This window comes from Trichechus manatus, unplaced genomic scaffold (genome assembly GCF_000243295.1).
Source record: "Trichechus manatus latirostris isolate Lorelei unplaced genomic scaffold, TriManLat1.0 scaffold00125, whole genome shotgun sequence".
NCBI classification, from domain to species: domain Eukaryota; kingdom Metazoa; phylum Chordata; class Mammalia; order Sirenia; family Trichechidae; genus Trichechus; species Trichechus manatus.
In genome coordinates this window covers 7,141,621-7,158,856 of record NW_004444061.1, presented here as the reverse complement: position 1 = coordinate 7,158,856, position 17,236 = coordinate 7,141,621, and the positions used below count along the sequence as shown (strand labels likewise).

General features: G+C 35.7%; 1 protein-coding gene across 1 annotated transcript in view; it reads left to right on the top strand.

Moving 5' to 3' along the window:
* The window catches only part of GLIPR1L2 (GLIPR1 like 2), a 45,254-nt gene that overhangs the window by 3,767 nt on the left and 24,251 nt on the right, over positions 1-17,236 (top strand). The window contains 2 exon segments of the mRNA XM_023738905.1: positions 10,555-10,800; positions 12,656-12,759. Of these exon segments, the coding sequence (XP_023594673.1) occupies positions 10,555-10,800; positions 12,656-12,759 (350 nt within the window).

Sequence of the window (17,236 nt, the reverse complement as noted above, 5' to 3'; positions counted from 1 at the left end):
GGTGGGACACAGCAATCTGTATTTTAAAGGAATGATATTTTAATAAGTTGTCTGGGTGATTCTGAAGTCCATTAAGTTTGACAGCTACTGGTCTTATTGTGGTTCTTTTAATAATTTTTCTTTCCTCTCTAGCTTTTTAAAAGGTTTTCTCTTTGCTGTTCTATAGTTTTACCATGTATGTGTTTATTTTTGTTATCCTGTTCAGGACTTGTTCTTTAATCTGTGTATTTACGTCTGTTGTTGAGACACTGAAGTTTTTAGGCACTGTTTTGTAGAATGTTGCCTCTTGCCCATCCTCTCCAGTCTCCCCTTCTTGAATTCCTATTAAGTGTATATTGGACCTTCTCCTTCTTCTCCGCCACAACTCCTGTTTTCTTCCCTGTATTCTCTCTTTGTCTCTCTGTTCTTCATTCTGAGTCATTGTTTCAGAGCTGACTTTCAGTCATAATTTTCTTCTCAACTTTTTATAATATATTTAAATATCCTCCTGACTTTTTAATTTCTAGAAGTTATTCAGTTATTTTTTAAATTTCTGCCCTTTTTCCCCAGTATCCTGTTTTTTTCTTACAATTTCTATTCCTACTTTCATTTCTTTAATCATTTTAACATAATCGTTTTATATTTTTATTAATTTTTCAGCATTTTATTATTTTAGTTTCTTTGGGTGCTAAGTCTCCTGCTTGTTTTATCTGCTGATTCTTTGTCATGCTTATAATATTTTATCATGTGGTCATCTTCAGCAGAGATTGTATGTGTCTGAAAAAGAGAGTCCCATGGTGTCCAAGATGTGGAAGAATAAGTTTTTTACTAGCTTTTACCTCAAACCTCTGCTAATATCAGTTTTTTATATTAATTTTTTTGCTTGGGTATTTGCAGCCTATGCAAGTAGTGTAAATATGGCCTCTACCTCTATTGTATGCATAGTATAGTTCTGGTGGTGCAACAATTAAGCACTCGACTGCTAACCAAAAGGTTAGTGGTTTGAACTCACCCAGCGGCTCTGTGGGTAAAAGATTACAGCCAAGAAAACTTACAGGGCAGTTCTACTCTGCCACATGGGTTCACTATGAGTCAGAATTGACTCAAGGGCACCCAACAACAGGACTTTGATTTCTCATATGATTTTTCTTTTTGTTTTTTGTCCCATCTAAATTTCCTGTCACTTCCTTGAACTGGTGGGCAGAGTTTCCTAGGGCTTCTTTTGTTTAGGTAGCATCTGGTGTCCTAATTTTTTGCAGCTATCTCAGTCCCAGCACCTGCCTTATGTGGCTCTGTACCCTCATCTTCTGTTTTCATATTGGTGGAACTTACATCCGCTCTAAGATCACCTCTCTTCAGGTAGGGGTCATGAATTCACCACTCTGACTTTTAACTTCTCTCTGCATTTCTGACACCTGTGTACTACCTTTCTTTCCTCTGAGGTCAGCTGTGGATTTTTAAAGTTTTTTTTTTTTTTAATCAGATCTAGGTTGAACCACATGAAGTGTCCAACCATTTTTGACTTAGAAAATCCAGCAATTTCATAGGATTCAACCTAAAAATTTCTTTTATGTGCATTATTAAAGGAGCGTGTATCTTCCTTTAGTCCTCTGTGTTGCAGGAACCATCTTATATTATTGGATGTTAGGGGCATGGAGTCCATCCCTTCCTTTTCTAGGCTCTCCTGAGGATTAGTGAATCCTATTTCTAACCTGATGTGGTAGTACTGCTAGAGGGCCCAAGGCTTGGACCTGGGCTCCCCTCATTTACCAGAAAATGGCCTATGGTTTTATACCTAATATCAACTTTTAATATTACAGATAAAATTTCTTCCTTTTTTTTTTTCTAACATTGCACTTAAAGTTAACATCCCTTTTAGTAACTGCCTTAGTCACATTCCCTCTCCTCTATATCCCTAGAAGCAGTGATTTTCATGAGTTTCATATGAATCATTCCCATCCATTTTTTAAACTTTTGGATATGTATATAGTTGCACATGCCAAAAATACACTATTTTTTTAAAAATATTTTCATAAATGGCATCATGTAGTATGAATCATTCTGTTACTGGCTTTTTTCAGTCAAAACTATGCATTTGAGATTTATTCGAGTTCATAGATATAAATCTAGTTTACTCATTTTTAACTGCTGTGATAATTTATCCCACAAAGATAGCATTTTTTCATCTATCCCCTTACTGGTGGGCATTTAGGTTGTTTTAAAAAAATAAAAATAGGAAAAGTCTGAAAAATGAAGATGACCACCAGCCCTATCAGATTTTATATATATAAAGCTTCAAAAATTAAAAAACAATATAGTACTGGTATATTAAAAGACAGACAGACCAGTGGAAAGATACAGAGAGTTCAGAAATAACCCAAATACATAAGGGAGTTAAGTGTATGATAAAGATAGCATCTCCAATTCGTGTAGGATAAAGACAGACTTTTTTATAAATTGGTGCTGGGGGATTTGGGTTGTCATTGGAAAAAGATAGTGTTGGATCCATCCCTCCTTCACACACCAGTATAAACTCCAAATAGATCAAAGATTACCTAAACCCGGCCAAGAAAAGTGTCATTAGACTTTTGTAATTTTACTAGTCTGATAGGAGGTACATAATATATGAAGATAGTTTTAATTTGTATTTATCTTATTATGAGTGTAGTTAACCATCCTTTCATGTGAATAAGGATCTCTTCATGTCCTTTACCCATTCCTTTTTTATTAGGTTTTTACCTTTTCCCCTCCCCCCTCACTTTATATATCAGGGAGATTACCCTTTATCTGTGATATAAATTGTAATTGTTATTTTCAGTTTGTTACTTTAAAAATCTACTCATTGTATTTTTTGCCATACAGAATTTTTATATCTTTACGTAGCTAAATTAATCAGTTTTAAATTGCTTCTTGATTTTGAGTCAAAGTTAGGCATTCCTTTCTCCATACATTGCTGGTGGGAGAGCAAAATGATGCAATCCTTTAAACAGGACAGTACCTACTAAAATAACACATATATTTACTCTTAGCCTTATGATCCCATTTCTGAATATCCTACTGATATACTCACACAAGTAGGAAATGGTGTCAGTGTAATGTTACTCATTATAACACTTTAATAATAAACTATTAGAAAGACTCTGATGTCAAGCATTGAGGGGCTGATCCATCTACACAAGGGAATACCCTGAAGCTGTGCAAAAACAGTGAGGAAGCTTGCTATACTACTGTTATACTAATAAGAAAATATTTCCAGGATCTTGGAAAAAGCAAGCTGTGTTATACATTTTGTGTTACAAAGGAAAATGGATAAAAAAGTGTATATTTCCATAAACAACACTGGACAGATCTACAAGGAATCAATTGGTTACCTGTTAAATGCCTGGGGGAAGTGTAATGTTGAGGGTGGGGGGCAACATAATAACATGACTTTTCAATGATTTTATGTGGTTTTGAGTTGAAATTATTAGCTGTGTTACTAGTTAAAAATTAAAATATTTCTAAGAATAAAATATATTTCTAAATGCATGGTGATGATGTCACCAGGAATTGTAATTAAGTGCTAAACAAGTATTCTTGAAACAACAGATCCATATGATATGAAAAAAATGTAATACCTAAATATTAAAAATAATTCTGAACACTCACAACAAAATCCAGGATTTAGTCTCTTCCCATCTTCAGAGATGATGGAAGAAGTAGGCAAATAAAGCATCAAAATGGAACTGAACATAGTTATATAGTTTTGATTTTTTTAAATAAATGTATACATATAATTTTAAATATGATCATTAAAGATGAGAAGAGCTAGTTGAATTTCCAAATTAATAGAGAAGGAACAAGGAATTAAACTTGATCAAGCCTTCAGTGTAAAGTGAGAGAGAGAAAGAAATGACAGTAAGAAATAATAATTTGCAAACATGAAATAAAATTTAGAAAATGAACTAAATATATTAATTATCATAGAAAATATGAATGAAATTTCTCTATCAAGAATTACAGATTGATTAAACAAAAATCCAGCTTTATCTCATTTGCAAAAATATATACCTAAAACAAATTGAAAGGATTGAAAATAGAGATGATTACATATTATTACAAAAATTCTAATTTAAAAAAAGAGAAGCAATAGTATAAATTCATAAGTGAAGATTAAAGGCATTAAAAGAGACAAAAAGAAATATAATGGAAAAGTATAATCCATGAAGATAAAATAGTCAAAAACCTTTGTATACTAAATATCATAGCAGAAAATACATAAAGTAAAATCTGGAAATCACAGAAAATTCATTTAAAACAATCATTGTGGGATGTTTTTTACATTTTGTTCCAAATTTGACAAATAGATGTTAAAAATAAACTGAGTATATAATAAATAAAAACTGGACAAAATGATTGTATGCCCTATTGATAAGGGGTATAACTCTTATGCTCATGGAACTTTTACAAACATATTGTTTTCTTGGTTATAAAAAAAAAAACTTAAACGCAGAGATTTTTGCAGGCTATATTTGTGGACAGAACTTAACAAAACTAGAAAGCAAGAACAAAAAACGATGGTTAGTAGAATCTTAACTACCTGGAAAGTAAGCAAGTTTTTAAATTAAACTTAGATCAAGAATAAAAGCCAAATATTTCCCAAAATGTGGACACTTGATATCAAAACTTGGAGTCCCTGGGTGACGCAGTTAAGCACTCAACTACTAGCTGCATGGTTGATAGTTCGAACCCACCCAGAGGTGCCTCAGAAAAAACGTCTCACAACCCGCTTCCAAAAGGTCACAGACCTGAAAACCCTGTACAGCACAATTCTACTCTGCAACTCATGGGATCACCATGAGTTGGAATCGACTCGATGGCAACTGGTTTTGCTTTGTTTTGTTTTTTAATATCAAAACATGTAGATATGTAGACTGAAAGGAAAAGACAATTGGTTGCAAATGTTCTTATATCAAAAGACTCAAGTGAACTAAGAGATTGAAGGAAAAAAAAGGAATGGCAGAATAAATTGAAGAGATGAAATTAATGAAAAAGAAATTTAAAAAAAAACACAAAACAGTATTCTACTTAGAGAGGAATGGAAAAAAATGAACACACTCCTGATAAGAGTATGGGAAAAAAAAGAAAAACCGGATTTTTTTGGAATAAGAGGAATTATAACCACAGATACAGATGAGATTACCAGAATTGTAAGAGAACATGTTCAACAGCATCAATAAATTTACATATGTTGAAAAAATTAATTATTTTTCTAGCAAAATATAAATTACAAAGTGAAACCAGAAACAGGTAACTATGCATATCAGATCATTGTGATCCCTAGGGTTTTCATTGGCTTATTTTGGAAAGTAGATCACCAGCCCTGGAAGCTCTGCTGACTCCTGTTTAGCATCACAGCATCCCACATGCACAAACCTCCACTGATGGATGGTAGCTGTGCTTGAGGTGCATAGGCCAGGAATTCTACCACTGAACCACCACCGCCTGCTAGAGAACTGTAACAGACCAATACTTTAGAGAAGAGCGGCAAGGCAACGTTGTTAAAGATTCATTATTTAAATAGGCCTCACTCCCAGGTTGTTATTTTTGCATGCCCTAAAGTTGTTCTGACTCATAGAGACGGGTAGGACAGACTAGAACTGCCCCATAGGGTTTCCTAGGCTGTAATCTTTACAGGAGCAGATCCCCAGGTCTTTCTCCTGAGGAGCCACTGGGTGGGTTTCAACCTCTGATCTTTCGGTTAGCAGCCTGGCTCAACAGTTGAGCCACCAGGGCCCCTAGTCCCATGTTACAAGGGAGTTATTTCTAAAAATCTTAAAGAATGGTTACTTCCAATGTTATTAAAATTGTACTGTATGTTTAAAAAAATGAGATGGGAAATTTCTCAATTCATTTTACAAATCTAGATTAACCTTAATCTCCAAATCTGCTAAACATAGCAAAAAAAAAAAAAGTAGATCAATTTCATTTATGAATATCTATGTAAACTTCAAAATAAAATAGCAAAGAAAACCCAGCTACGTAGTAAAATAATATTCTGTAGTCTCTTAGTAATGTTTTTCCTTTACTCCCCATTAGCCACACTCTGTATATTTTCTTTACTTAAATTTGCTCAGTGTCCCAAATTGCTAATATGTGTATTTAATTCTTCGTCTGCAACCTTCTGTCTTTTAGCTAGCTTGTGGAGATACTCCCCATGTACTGAATGGATGGACGAATAATTAATTAACAACTGATGCAGTGTAAAAGCGCAAAGGGCAAAATTAGAAGACAAAGAAAATAGATTGCAAATTTCCCAAATTTGTCCAATAGGCAACACGGAAAGAGAAAACACAATAAAGGGGAGGAAATTAAGAAATACTAGAAGCAAATTTCCCAGAGCTGAAGAAAGACAAGAGTTTTTAGATTAGAAGAGATTTCAGAAAAAAAAATTGTGGAAGGCTGAATATCTGTCAGGTACCCTATTTATCTCATCCACACCAGTTATCTCTGCCTTCATTGCCTATTTACAATTCTTTAGATTGTAGATAACCGATTATAATGCAAAATTAGTTGTGTCAGATGAAATACAATGGATCATTGCCCTATGGATTAAAAAAAAAAAAGAAAAAAACCTGTTGCAATCAAGTCGATTCCAACTCATAGCAACCCTCTAGGACAGAGTAGAACTGCCCCACAGAATTTCCAAGGAGCACCTGGTGGATTTGAACCGCTGACCTTTTGGTTAGCAGCTGTAGCTCTTAACCACCACACCACCAGAGTTTCTGCCCTATGGATAAAGCCCAGTTTTTGCATCTATTTGAAATGGCCTATTCCTAGATATATTCTAGGAAAATATATTGGAAAAAAAATCAAAATCTACATGTTACTTACAAAGGAACGTGAATTAGAATATAGACTGAGCTTGTCTATCTAAACAGAGACTAATAGCTAACAAAATACTTTTTCAAAGTACATTTATTAACATCTTTAAGTTTCTCATTAAGTATTTCATTAATTGCTACTTGAAACTTGAGCCTTTCTGTTCAAATGTAATTTCGTTCAAGGTTGAGTAAAGGAATTGGGAACTAACATAATTTATTTGCACATTCTTGTTCCTGTTAGTGCCATCGAGTTGGTTCTGACTCATAGCGACCCTATATACAACAGAAGAAAACAGTGCCTGGTCCTGTGCCATTCTCACAATTGTTGGCAGCCACCGTGTCAATCCATCTCATTGAGGGTCTTCCTCTTTTTTGCTGATCCTCTAATTTACCAAGCATGATGTCCTTCTGCAGGGACTGATCCCTCCTGATAACATGTCCAAAGTATATGAGACATAGTCTCGCCATCCTTGCTTCTAAGGAGCATTCTGGTTGTACTTCTTCCAAGATAGATTTGTTTGTTCTTTTGACAGTCCATGGTATATTCAGTATTCTTCACCAGCACCACAATTCAAAGGCATCAATTCTTCGGTCTTCCTTATTCATTGTCCAGCTTTCGCATGCATATGATGCAATTGAAAACATCATGGCTTGGATCAGGGGCACCTTAGTCTTCAAGGTGACATCTTTGCTTTTTAACACTTGAAAGAAGTCTTCTGCAGCAAATTCGCCTAATGCTATGTGTCTTTTGATTTCTTGACTGCTGTTTCCTGGGTGTTGAGTGTGGATCCAGGTAAAATGAAATCTATTTGCACATAGTCACAGGGAAACAAGGAAGTAAAATGCATACAAACTTGGAGTTGAGAGTTAAATTTCCTTGGTTTAAATCCAGACTCCACAATTTACTGGCTATGAGACCTTAAGGAAACTACTTATGCTCTGTAAATCAGAAACAGTAATAATAATTTATTCCTCTGTAAATCAGAAACAGTGATTATAATAATACATACCTCAAGGTTATTATGAGCATTAAATGAGATAGTGCTGCAAAATATTTAGAATACTGACTAGTACATGGTATGTATTTGGTATATAAATTATATGCAAAATAATAGAAGGATGGTCATTGGAGAATTGTTTGCAAAATGGGAAACAAACTAAAAGCCCATTGATTAACAGTGGAATGGTTGCATTTATTACAGGCTATTGGTACCATGGAATACATGTAGAGTTTGTAAAAACTGATATCTAGCTGTGATGATATGGAAAGATCTCTGTAAGTGAAAACTGCAAGTTGCAGGTTAATAATATTGTGTATGGCATGAGCACAAGAGTGCAAAGGGAAAAAAAAATCACAAAATGGTCAACAAACAACCAAACTTATATTTGAATGTGTGTGTGTGTGTGTGTGTGTGTGTGTGTGTATACAATGATAAATGTATCCATAGGCAGTTTTTTTAAATAATAGTTACCTTTGGGAAAGGAAGTAGGTGTGGTATATTCTAAATATCTGATTTGTTTAAATATTTTGTATATTTATGTATAATCTGTAAAATTATTTAAGAAAATCTTAGTATTGCTTTTCAAAAATATTTAATTTTGAAGATACTGTAACGTATGTGCTTAGTAATTGTCCCTGGGTAGTACATTTTGGTTTGACAACTCTTCTGTGGATTTTTCTGTGTATTGTTTTTGTTCTTGTCCTTAACTAAACAGTGAACTTAATGAGCTGCTAGATGATGATAAAAGTACACTTTTTGGATGTTTTTAGATAGCTAGCCAGGGAGCAGCATCTTTGATTTGTATGTGAATTTTAGATTCCGAGGTGCTGACGTATTTGAATTAGGTGACTTCAGACGTAAATTGGAAACTCCATTCTGAATTAAATTAAGATTTTCGTTTCTACTCTTTTAAAGAAATCAGTCAGCCTTTCGTCAATGTTTACTGCTTAAAAAACAAAAGCCAGAACTTCTAACCTAGATAAAGATTTACCTGGTGCCTGTTAAATGTTTACACAAGCTGGCCCCAGAGAATTCGCCTTACTGATAATACTAAATAAAGTTAGTACCTATAAATAATTTAATAGCCAAGATAAGTATATATCAAACTGTATCCCCATTCTGACTTCCAAATTAATTTTCACTCATGAAGATTTTTCCACTGCAATCTACCCGTTCTTTGCAGATTGATACCTAGGTAGAAACTAAGTTTGTTAAAATAAGGAGAGAGATCACAGCTGTAAAAGTCTTGACTGTTGGTAATACAAGGAGTGCAGGGATTCCGGCTTTAACTTATGTAAATAAACTTACATCTTAAATGTGAATTCCCGAGCCCTATCTCACTCTCCCTTGGATGGATGGGCAGTGTTTACATTTCAAAAGACTTTAGATTTAGAGCTGATTTCATCTTCATTCTACATTTCAAAGACTCCAGTTAAGCTTGAGTCAGCTTGCAAACCATCACTAAACCCCTACACCAGAAATGATGTTTATGCATTTCACTTTAGAAATACTGCCTTAATGAAATTATATCAACTATAAGAGATTTGTGTTAGAAAGTTTGTTTAACCACTCTTTGTAAATTTTCCTTCCTTCCCTTGAAAATGCTGTGATGTGAACTCATTTGCATTTTTTTACTCTGCTTGTTAAATACGCCGTTGTTCTGCCTGCAAAGCAGAACACACACTACATTCGATTTGAATGCCACATGTTTGCCCTTGAAAGGAAATTATTCTTTCAATAAAATTTTCGTTTTAATATCTGTCAGAGCGTTAGTCTAGTGTTTCTATTAGGAAATATATTTTCTCACATTTCTAGGAACTTCCATGGATGCCTATTTTATGACATTTACCAACTACTACCATGTGTTAGTGGGAATCGACTTGACATCAATGGATACCATATGTTTTGGAGCCCTGGTGGTACAGTGGTTAAGCTTTCAGCTGCTAACAAAAGGTCGGTAGTTTGAATCCACCAGCCACTCCTTGGAAACCCTATGGGGCATTTCTACTGTGTCCTATAGAGTCACTATGAGTCATAATTCAACTCCACGGCAATGGGTTTGGTTTTTTTGGGGCCATGTTTTTTTATGTGTGTAATTTCCCAGGTTGTTCTCCTAACCATAATCTGCTTGAGGACAAAATGTATGCCGGATTTCTCATTGTGTTCCTCACAGTACAATATTTTGCATTTAATTGGTGCTCAATAAATAGTTCTTGAATTAATAATATTTTAAATTATTGTATTACAAAAACTAAACCCATTGCTGTCAAGTCGATTTCGACTCATAGTGACCCCATAGGACAGAATAGAACTGCCTCCATAGGCTTTCCAAGGAGCAGCTGGTGAATTCAAACTGGTTAGCAGCTGAGCGCTTAACCATTCTGCCACCTAAAAAATTCAGTGGATTAAAAATAGGTGTTGCTAGTTCTGAACAGATTGATTACATGTAAGAGTTTTATAATAATTCATATCATCTAACATTTAGATACTTTAATTATAAAATATTTTCATGATCGTTTGTCTCAGAAAAGTTATTTTTTTATGATTATATCAGAAGTTTTTCCCCATAAAAATTCCACAATCAAGACCCATAAGTACAGAGTTAGAATTCTGTTTTTCTTAAATCTAACTGTGAAACTGCAAGGAAAATAATTTAGAGCACAAAAAACCTTATTGTTTTTTGTTTTCTTTGCTTTTTGTATTTTTTTCAGACTTGGGATGTAGCTTTGTCACGGACTGCTAGAGCATGGGGGAAAAAATGTTTGGTTACATCTAATACTTATTTAGAAGAACTAAATATGGCCCATCCTACATTTAATGGTATTGGTGAAAATACCTGGATTGGCCCCGAAAATGAATTTACTGCAAGTATTGCTATCAGAAGTTGGTATGCAGAGAGCAACAACTATCATTATGAAAATGACAGTTGTACTGATGAGTGTTCTCATTATTTGCAGGTATCTAGTTTTTATATTATTGTTAATTAAGTAGACTTCTTAATTGCTTTACTCTCTAGTTTTTATTGATTATATTTCAAATATATAAATAAACTCAATTGGTAAAATGTTTACTTCTAAAAGAAAGAAAATTCTAATCACTCCTTGATACTCAAAATGCCTGTAATTCCATCTGTTGTATGAAGCATGTCATTAAAACATTTCTTTAAATTTGGTAAACCTAATCGCCATACCCAAAGACAAAAGGCACTTTTCTAAAAATAATTCACACTGGAAAAGGAAGCAAGAACCCAGCAAATAAAAATTATTTTAAACTTAATCACCATAAATATAAATAAAATAAGTATGTTTTGCATAGATCAATACATGTACTATTATCTGATAGATTGAAATATTTTAAATTCAGTTTAATAGCAGTATTTCCCTGCCTCATGTTCTAGCAATTCACCCTTACACTTTATGCGCCAAGAATACTGGACCACTTGTTGTTTTCTGTCCGTACCTTCATTATTTTACATATCACATTGTTTAATGATCATTTATTTATGTATATGATACTACATTGAGGTCAGGGACTCTGTCTTTTTATTTATTTGTTCTCAACACAATAACATGACATTTTTAGGTCTTTAATAAATATTTGTAGGAGTAATAAAGAAATTATTGCACGAACTTGCAAGTTTATTTAAAAGATGACTATTTTTTCAATCAATAGACTTGTGTGTCATGATTTATGTAGAACTTAAAATCTTGGGATTTGTTCATGTTGAATTCATGTCTTATTTCTTCAAATGAATTATGTTTCAAAAATTTTTTGATCAGCTCTTTCCTCTTCTAGAAAGTTGTAGTGGTCCTCCACTGACTTACATCAAAGCTAGACTCCTCAATATGACCTCAAGACTCTCAGTAAACTAACCAAGTCTAGCTCTTGACATACTTCTCTTTATTTTTTACTCCTTAATTCTGCTCAGTTGTAGCAACCTGAATGTTCTTCTTTCCAGGACTTGACCTGCTTGACTTCACTTCAACACTTGAAGACAGTCTATTCTCTACTCTTTCAATGCATTACTCTCTCTCTTTTAAAATCACACTTTTAAAACCACTGAGACTTGAGATTAAAAACAAAAAAGAAAATAGAAAGTTTCTTCTCTCTTCCACAGAGGTTAACAAAACAAGTGCTTTTTGAACTATTAGAATGATTAAAGCCATCCAGAGAATTTCTTAAATGTGTTTAATTCCCATCTTTCATTCCAATTCAAGACCGGTTTTTCCTTTTATAGCTCTGTTCTTATGCCCCCCCGCCCTTTTTTTAAATAACCAAGTCCAGACTCTCTTTGTATCTTCTAATGGAATTTCTTCAACAAAAGGAAAGATAAATGCTGCTAGCATTCACTTATTCTGTATTCTTGTATCTCTTTTCCTTCCCTCCTATACTTAGTGTTTCTCTTTTTCTCACTTCTCTGCACAACTTCCAGCGTTCCAAAGCTTTGTGTCCTCTCCGTTTTCCTTCTTCCTCCCTGCCTGTGACCTACAACTTTCAGATTCAACCAGAGGCTGAAAATTGACTCATCGGGTATGTTTTTCTTAGGCTCTGAAGCATTATTCTGGATCAGTATTTCTCAAACTGTTTTTTCTAGGAATATAGTATTGGTAGAATCTATTGTGTTACTCTAAACACAATCTTAGAAATGCCGCCCTAAGTCCATGATAACGCTCTACCTACATCTAAATGAAGAATAGTTATACTCCTTGAATCATCTGGTTAAAGATTATATGTGAATGGTGTATATTTATAACATGCTGCAGTAAATGTTTAGGATTATATTTTATGTTTTCTTTGAAAATTTTGTTTTAGCTTGTTTGGGACAACTCTTACAAGGTTGGTTGTGCTGTTACTCCATGTTCAAGAATTGGACATATTAAACATGCAGCAGTTTTCATATGCAACTATGCACCAGGGTAAGTTCAATAAAATAATATAAAAACAAATTGGAAGATTTTCATGGTTAAGTTTTTCAATATGTTCTAAGTTTATTTGTGAACTATAAAAGAATTAAATATTGAATATAGTATTAATCAAGCATTAAATAATTGAAATAAAAAAATTCAATAATGAAACAAGTCATAACTTGGACATACTGATTTTACTTATAGAATATCTTTTAAGTATCTTCTAGAGGAATGTTAACTAGTACACTATTTCACAATATCTAGCCTAATTAGCATAAGTTTTAAATCATTTTCCAAATTACTTTAGTCCCCTATTTATAATAAAAGTGAATAGAAAATAAGATTGTTTTTGTTGGATGCCGTTGAGTTGGTTCTGACTCATAGCGACCCCATGTGACAGAGTAGAACTGCCCATAATGTTTTCTTGGCTTATCTTTATGGAAGCAGATCAGCAGGTCTTTCTCCCCATGGAGTAGTTGGGTGGATTCAAACTATCAACCTTTTGGTTAGCAGCAGAACACTTAACCTTCGTGCCACGAGGGCTTCTCAGAAAATAAGGTTAGATATGTTGAAATTTATATTATAAGAATCGTTTCAGGAATACATCAGTTTTAAAAGATTGTCTCTGTTTCCTAATGCTGATGTATCAGAAATGCCACAAGTACGTGACTTTAAAGAACAGAAATTTATTTTCTCACAGTTTAGGAAGTTAAAAGTCCAAATCAGTATCCCTATCCTGTCAATTCCTTCCTTATTGGTAGCCTAGGCATTCCTTGGTTCCTTGGTGATCTTCACATGGCATCTGTCTTCCCTGGTTTTTGCTTGCTTGTCTCTGTCTATTCTGCTGTGTTTATAACTCAGAATTGATTACTTGGATCCACAATCAACGGCCCATGGAAGCAGCAGTCAGGAAATCAAATGATGCATTCAATTGGGCAAATCTGCTGCAAACAACATCTTTCAAGTGTTAAAAAGCAAAGATGTCACTTTAAGGGCTAAGGTGCGCCTGACCCAAGCCATGGTATTTTCAGTGGCCTCATATGCAAGCAAAAGCTAGACAATGAATGAGGAAGACCAAAGAAGAATTGATGCCTTTGAATTATGGTATTGGCAAAGAATATTGAATATACCACGGACTGTAAGAAGAAGGAACAAATCTATCTTGGAAGAAGTACAGCCAGAGTGCTCCTTAGAAGCGAGGATGGCGAGACTTTGTCTCACATATTTTGGACGTGATATCAGGAGGGACCTGTCTCTGGAGAAGAACATCATGCTGGTAGAGGGGCAGTGAAAGAGAGGAAGACCCTCAATGAAAAGGACTGACACAGTGTCTGCAACAATGGGCTCAAGCATAGCAATGATTGTGAAGATGGTGCAGGACCCAGCAGTGTTTCATTCTGTTGTACATAGGGTTGCTATGAATCAGAGCTGACTGGATGGCACCTAACAACAACAGGACACACCCAACACTGGTATGGCCTCATTAACGTAACAAAGAAAGCACTATTGTTGCCCAGTGGAAACCCCATGTTCTTTTCAGTGCAACTTTTCTCAGCCAATAAACAAGAGACAGAGGTGGGAGAGTGGAAAGTCACCTTTATTTCCTTGCTCAAGGAAAGGAAGCAGTTGGGGACGCCGCTGCCAAGACTGCTCAGTGAGGGCAAGGGGAAAGGTTACTTTTAAGGGTTTACAGGTAGGAAGTTCATACAAGTTACATCAACATTCTTAATCATACTACGCAGGCGCAATGGGGTTTACATATAACTTCATGGATCGGGTGTTCAGAAAATGGCAGTTAAACTCCACCCAGAGGTGGGGAAGTTACTATGTATGAAGTCTAAAAGGTTATCCTGAATGTCAATATGGTGCCTAAACTGGTTTTTGCCAATTTCCTCTAGTTCTGGGCAGCAGTTAAGGAGAAGGGAATCAGAATTTTAATGTAAAGTTACGGGGCATGCCAAGCAAGCTGCTTGAGGCACTGGAGTTTTCTGCAGCCTGGGGACCTCTGTTTTACTATTCCCAAACAGGGATTACATCCATGGGTATGATGGTGGTGTTATGTGTCCTCGAGTCGATTCTGACTCATAACTCCCCTACATGACAGAGCAGAAATGTCACATAGTGTTTCCCAGGCTGTAGTCTTTATGGGAGCTGATAGATAGCCAGGTCTTTTCTCCCATGGAGTCACTGGTGGGTTCAAACCACCGACCTTTCGGTTAGCAGCCGAGCTCTTAACCATTGTACCGCCAGGGCTCCTTATTCACCGGTGTAGGGGTTAGGATTTCAACACATATTTTAGGAGGACACAATTCACTCCATAACAAATATAACAAACAAAAATTGATCACCTCTGGAGGTTGCCTTTTTATTTGGGGCTAGTCTGGAATCAAAAAATGTCAGAGATGGAAGAGCACTAAAAGTCTTCTAATCAAGCTATCCATATGAAACTTGAATATTCTTTCCACCTCTTCACCCTGTGGTTATTTACCCTATACCTGCAAACCTCCCTATCATGGGAGATAACTACCTTCTCAAATAGCCTCTGTCTCTGGAGAGCTCTGTTGGAAAGTTGCAGGTCAATAAGCAATATATAATATAATAAGCAATATTATAATAACTTCCAAATAAGTGAGACCATATCCTTGTCAACATCTCAAATAAACAGTAAAAAAAGTCCACATACTAGGATTGAGAAGAAATTTCTGCCAAATAGAATACTTCTGAGACTAAACACACACACAAAAATTCATTACAGTATTGCCCTAGATAGAGAAACCAATATATAACTACATGATGTAAGTAGAATTGAACTCAGAAAGCCCTTTCCTCACAGGAAGCTCTGACCATTGTGGTTGTTGATAGGTGCCGTAGAGTCAGTTCCAACTTATAGCGACCCCTGCATCCCAGAACGAAACAATGCCCAGTCCTGCGCCATGCTCATAATCATTCTAATGCTTGAGCCTATTGTGTGCAGCCACTGTCCCGATCCATCCTGTTGAGGGTCTTCCTCTTTTTCGTTGACCCTGTACTTTACCAAGCATGATGTCCTTCTCCAGGGACCTATCCCTTCTAATGACACGTCCAAAGTATGTGAGACGTGCTCTCGCCATCCTTACTTCTAAGGAGCATTCTGGTTGTACTTCTCCCAAGACAGAATCGTTTGTTCTTTTGACAGTCCGTGGTATATTCGATATTCTTCGCCAACACCACAATTCAAAGGCGTCAGTTCTTCTTTGGTCTTCCTTATTCATTGTCCAGCTTTTGCATGCATATGATGTGATGGAAAATACCATGGCTTGAGTCAGGCACACCTTAGTCTTCAGGTGACATCTTTGCTTTTCAACACTTTAAAGAGGTCTTTTGCAGCAGATTTGCCCAATGCAATACCTCATTTGATTTCCTGACTGCTGTTCCATGGGTATTGATTGTGGATTCAAGTAAAATGAAATCCTTGACACTTCAGTCTTTTCTCCATTTATTATGATATTGTTTATTGGTCCAGTTGGGAGGATTTTTGTTTTCTTTATGTTGAGGTATAATCAGTACTGAAGGCTGTGCTTCAAGTCCTCTTCACTTTTCCACAAGCAAGATTGTATCATCTGCATAACACAGGTTTTTAATGAGCCTTCCTCCAATCCTGATGCCCCAGTCCTCTTCATATAGTCCAGCTTCTCAGTTCACTTCCTCAGCATACAGATTGAATAGGTATGGTGAAAGGATACAGCCCTGACACACACCTTTCCTAACTTGAAGCCACGCAGTATCCCCTTGTTCTGTCGAACAACTGCCTCTTGATCTGTGTACGGGTTCCTCATGAGCACAATTAAGTGTTCTGGAATTCCCATTCTTCGCAATGTTATCCATAATATGTTATGATCCACACAGTCAAATGCCTTTTCATTGTCAATAAAACAGGTAAAAATCTTTCTCGTATTCTCTGCTTTCAGCTAGGATCCATCTGACGTCAGCAATGATATCCCTGGTTCCACCTCCTCTTCTGGATCCGGCTTGAATTTCTTGTTTATTGTTGTAGTTTAAGTGAAAGTTTAAATTCCAAGTTAGTTTCTCATACAAAAATTCATACATACATTGTTATGTGACAGTAATTGCTCTCCCTATACTGTGACAGCACACTCCTCCTTTCCACCCCTGATTTCCCATTTCCATTCTGCCACCTCCTAACCCTGTCTGCCTTCTCATCTCACCTCTGAACAGAAGCTGCCTATTTAGTCTCATGTATCAACCTGAACTAAGAAGCATACTCTTCACGAGTATCATTTTATGTCCCACAGTCCAGTCCAATCGTTGTCTGAGGAGTTGGCCTTGGAAATTGTTTTAGTTCTGGGCTGACAGAGAGTCCGGGGGCCATGCTTTCCGGGGTTCCTCGAGTCTCAGTCAGACCATTAAGTCTGGTCTTTTTACTAGAATTTGAGTTCTGCACCCCACCTTTATCCTGCTCCATCAGGGACTCTCTGTTGTGTTCCCT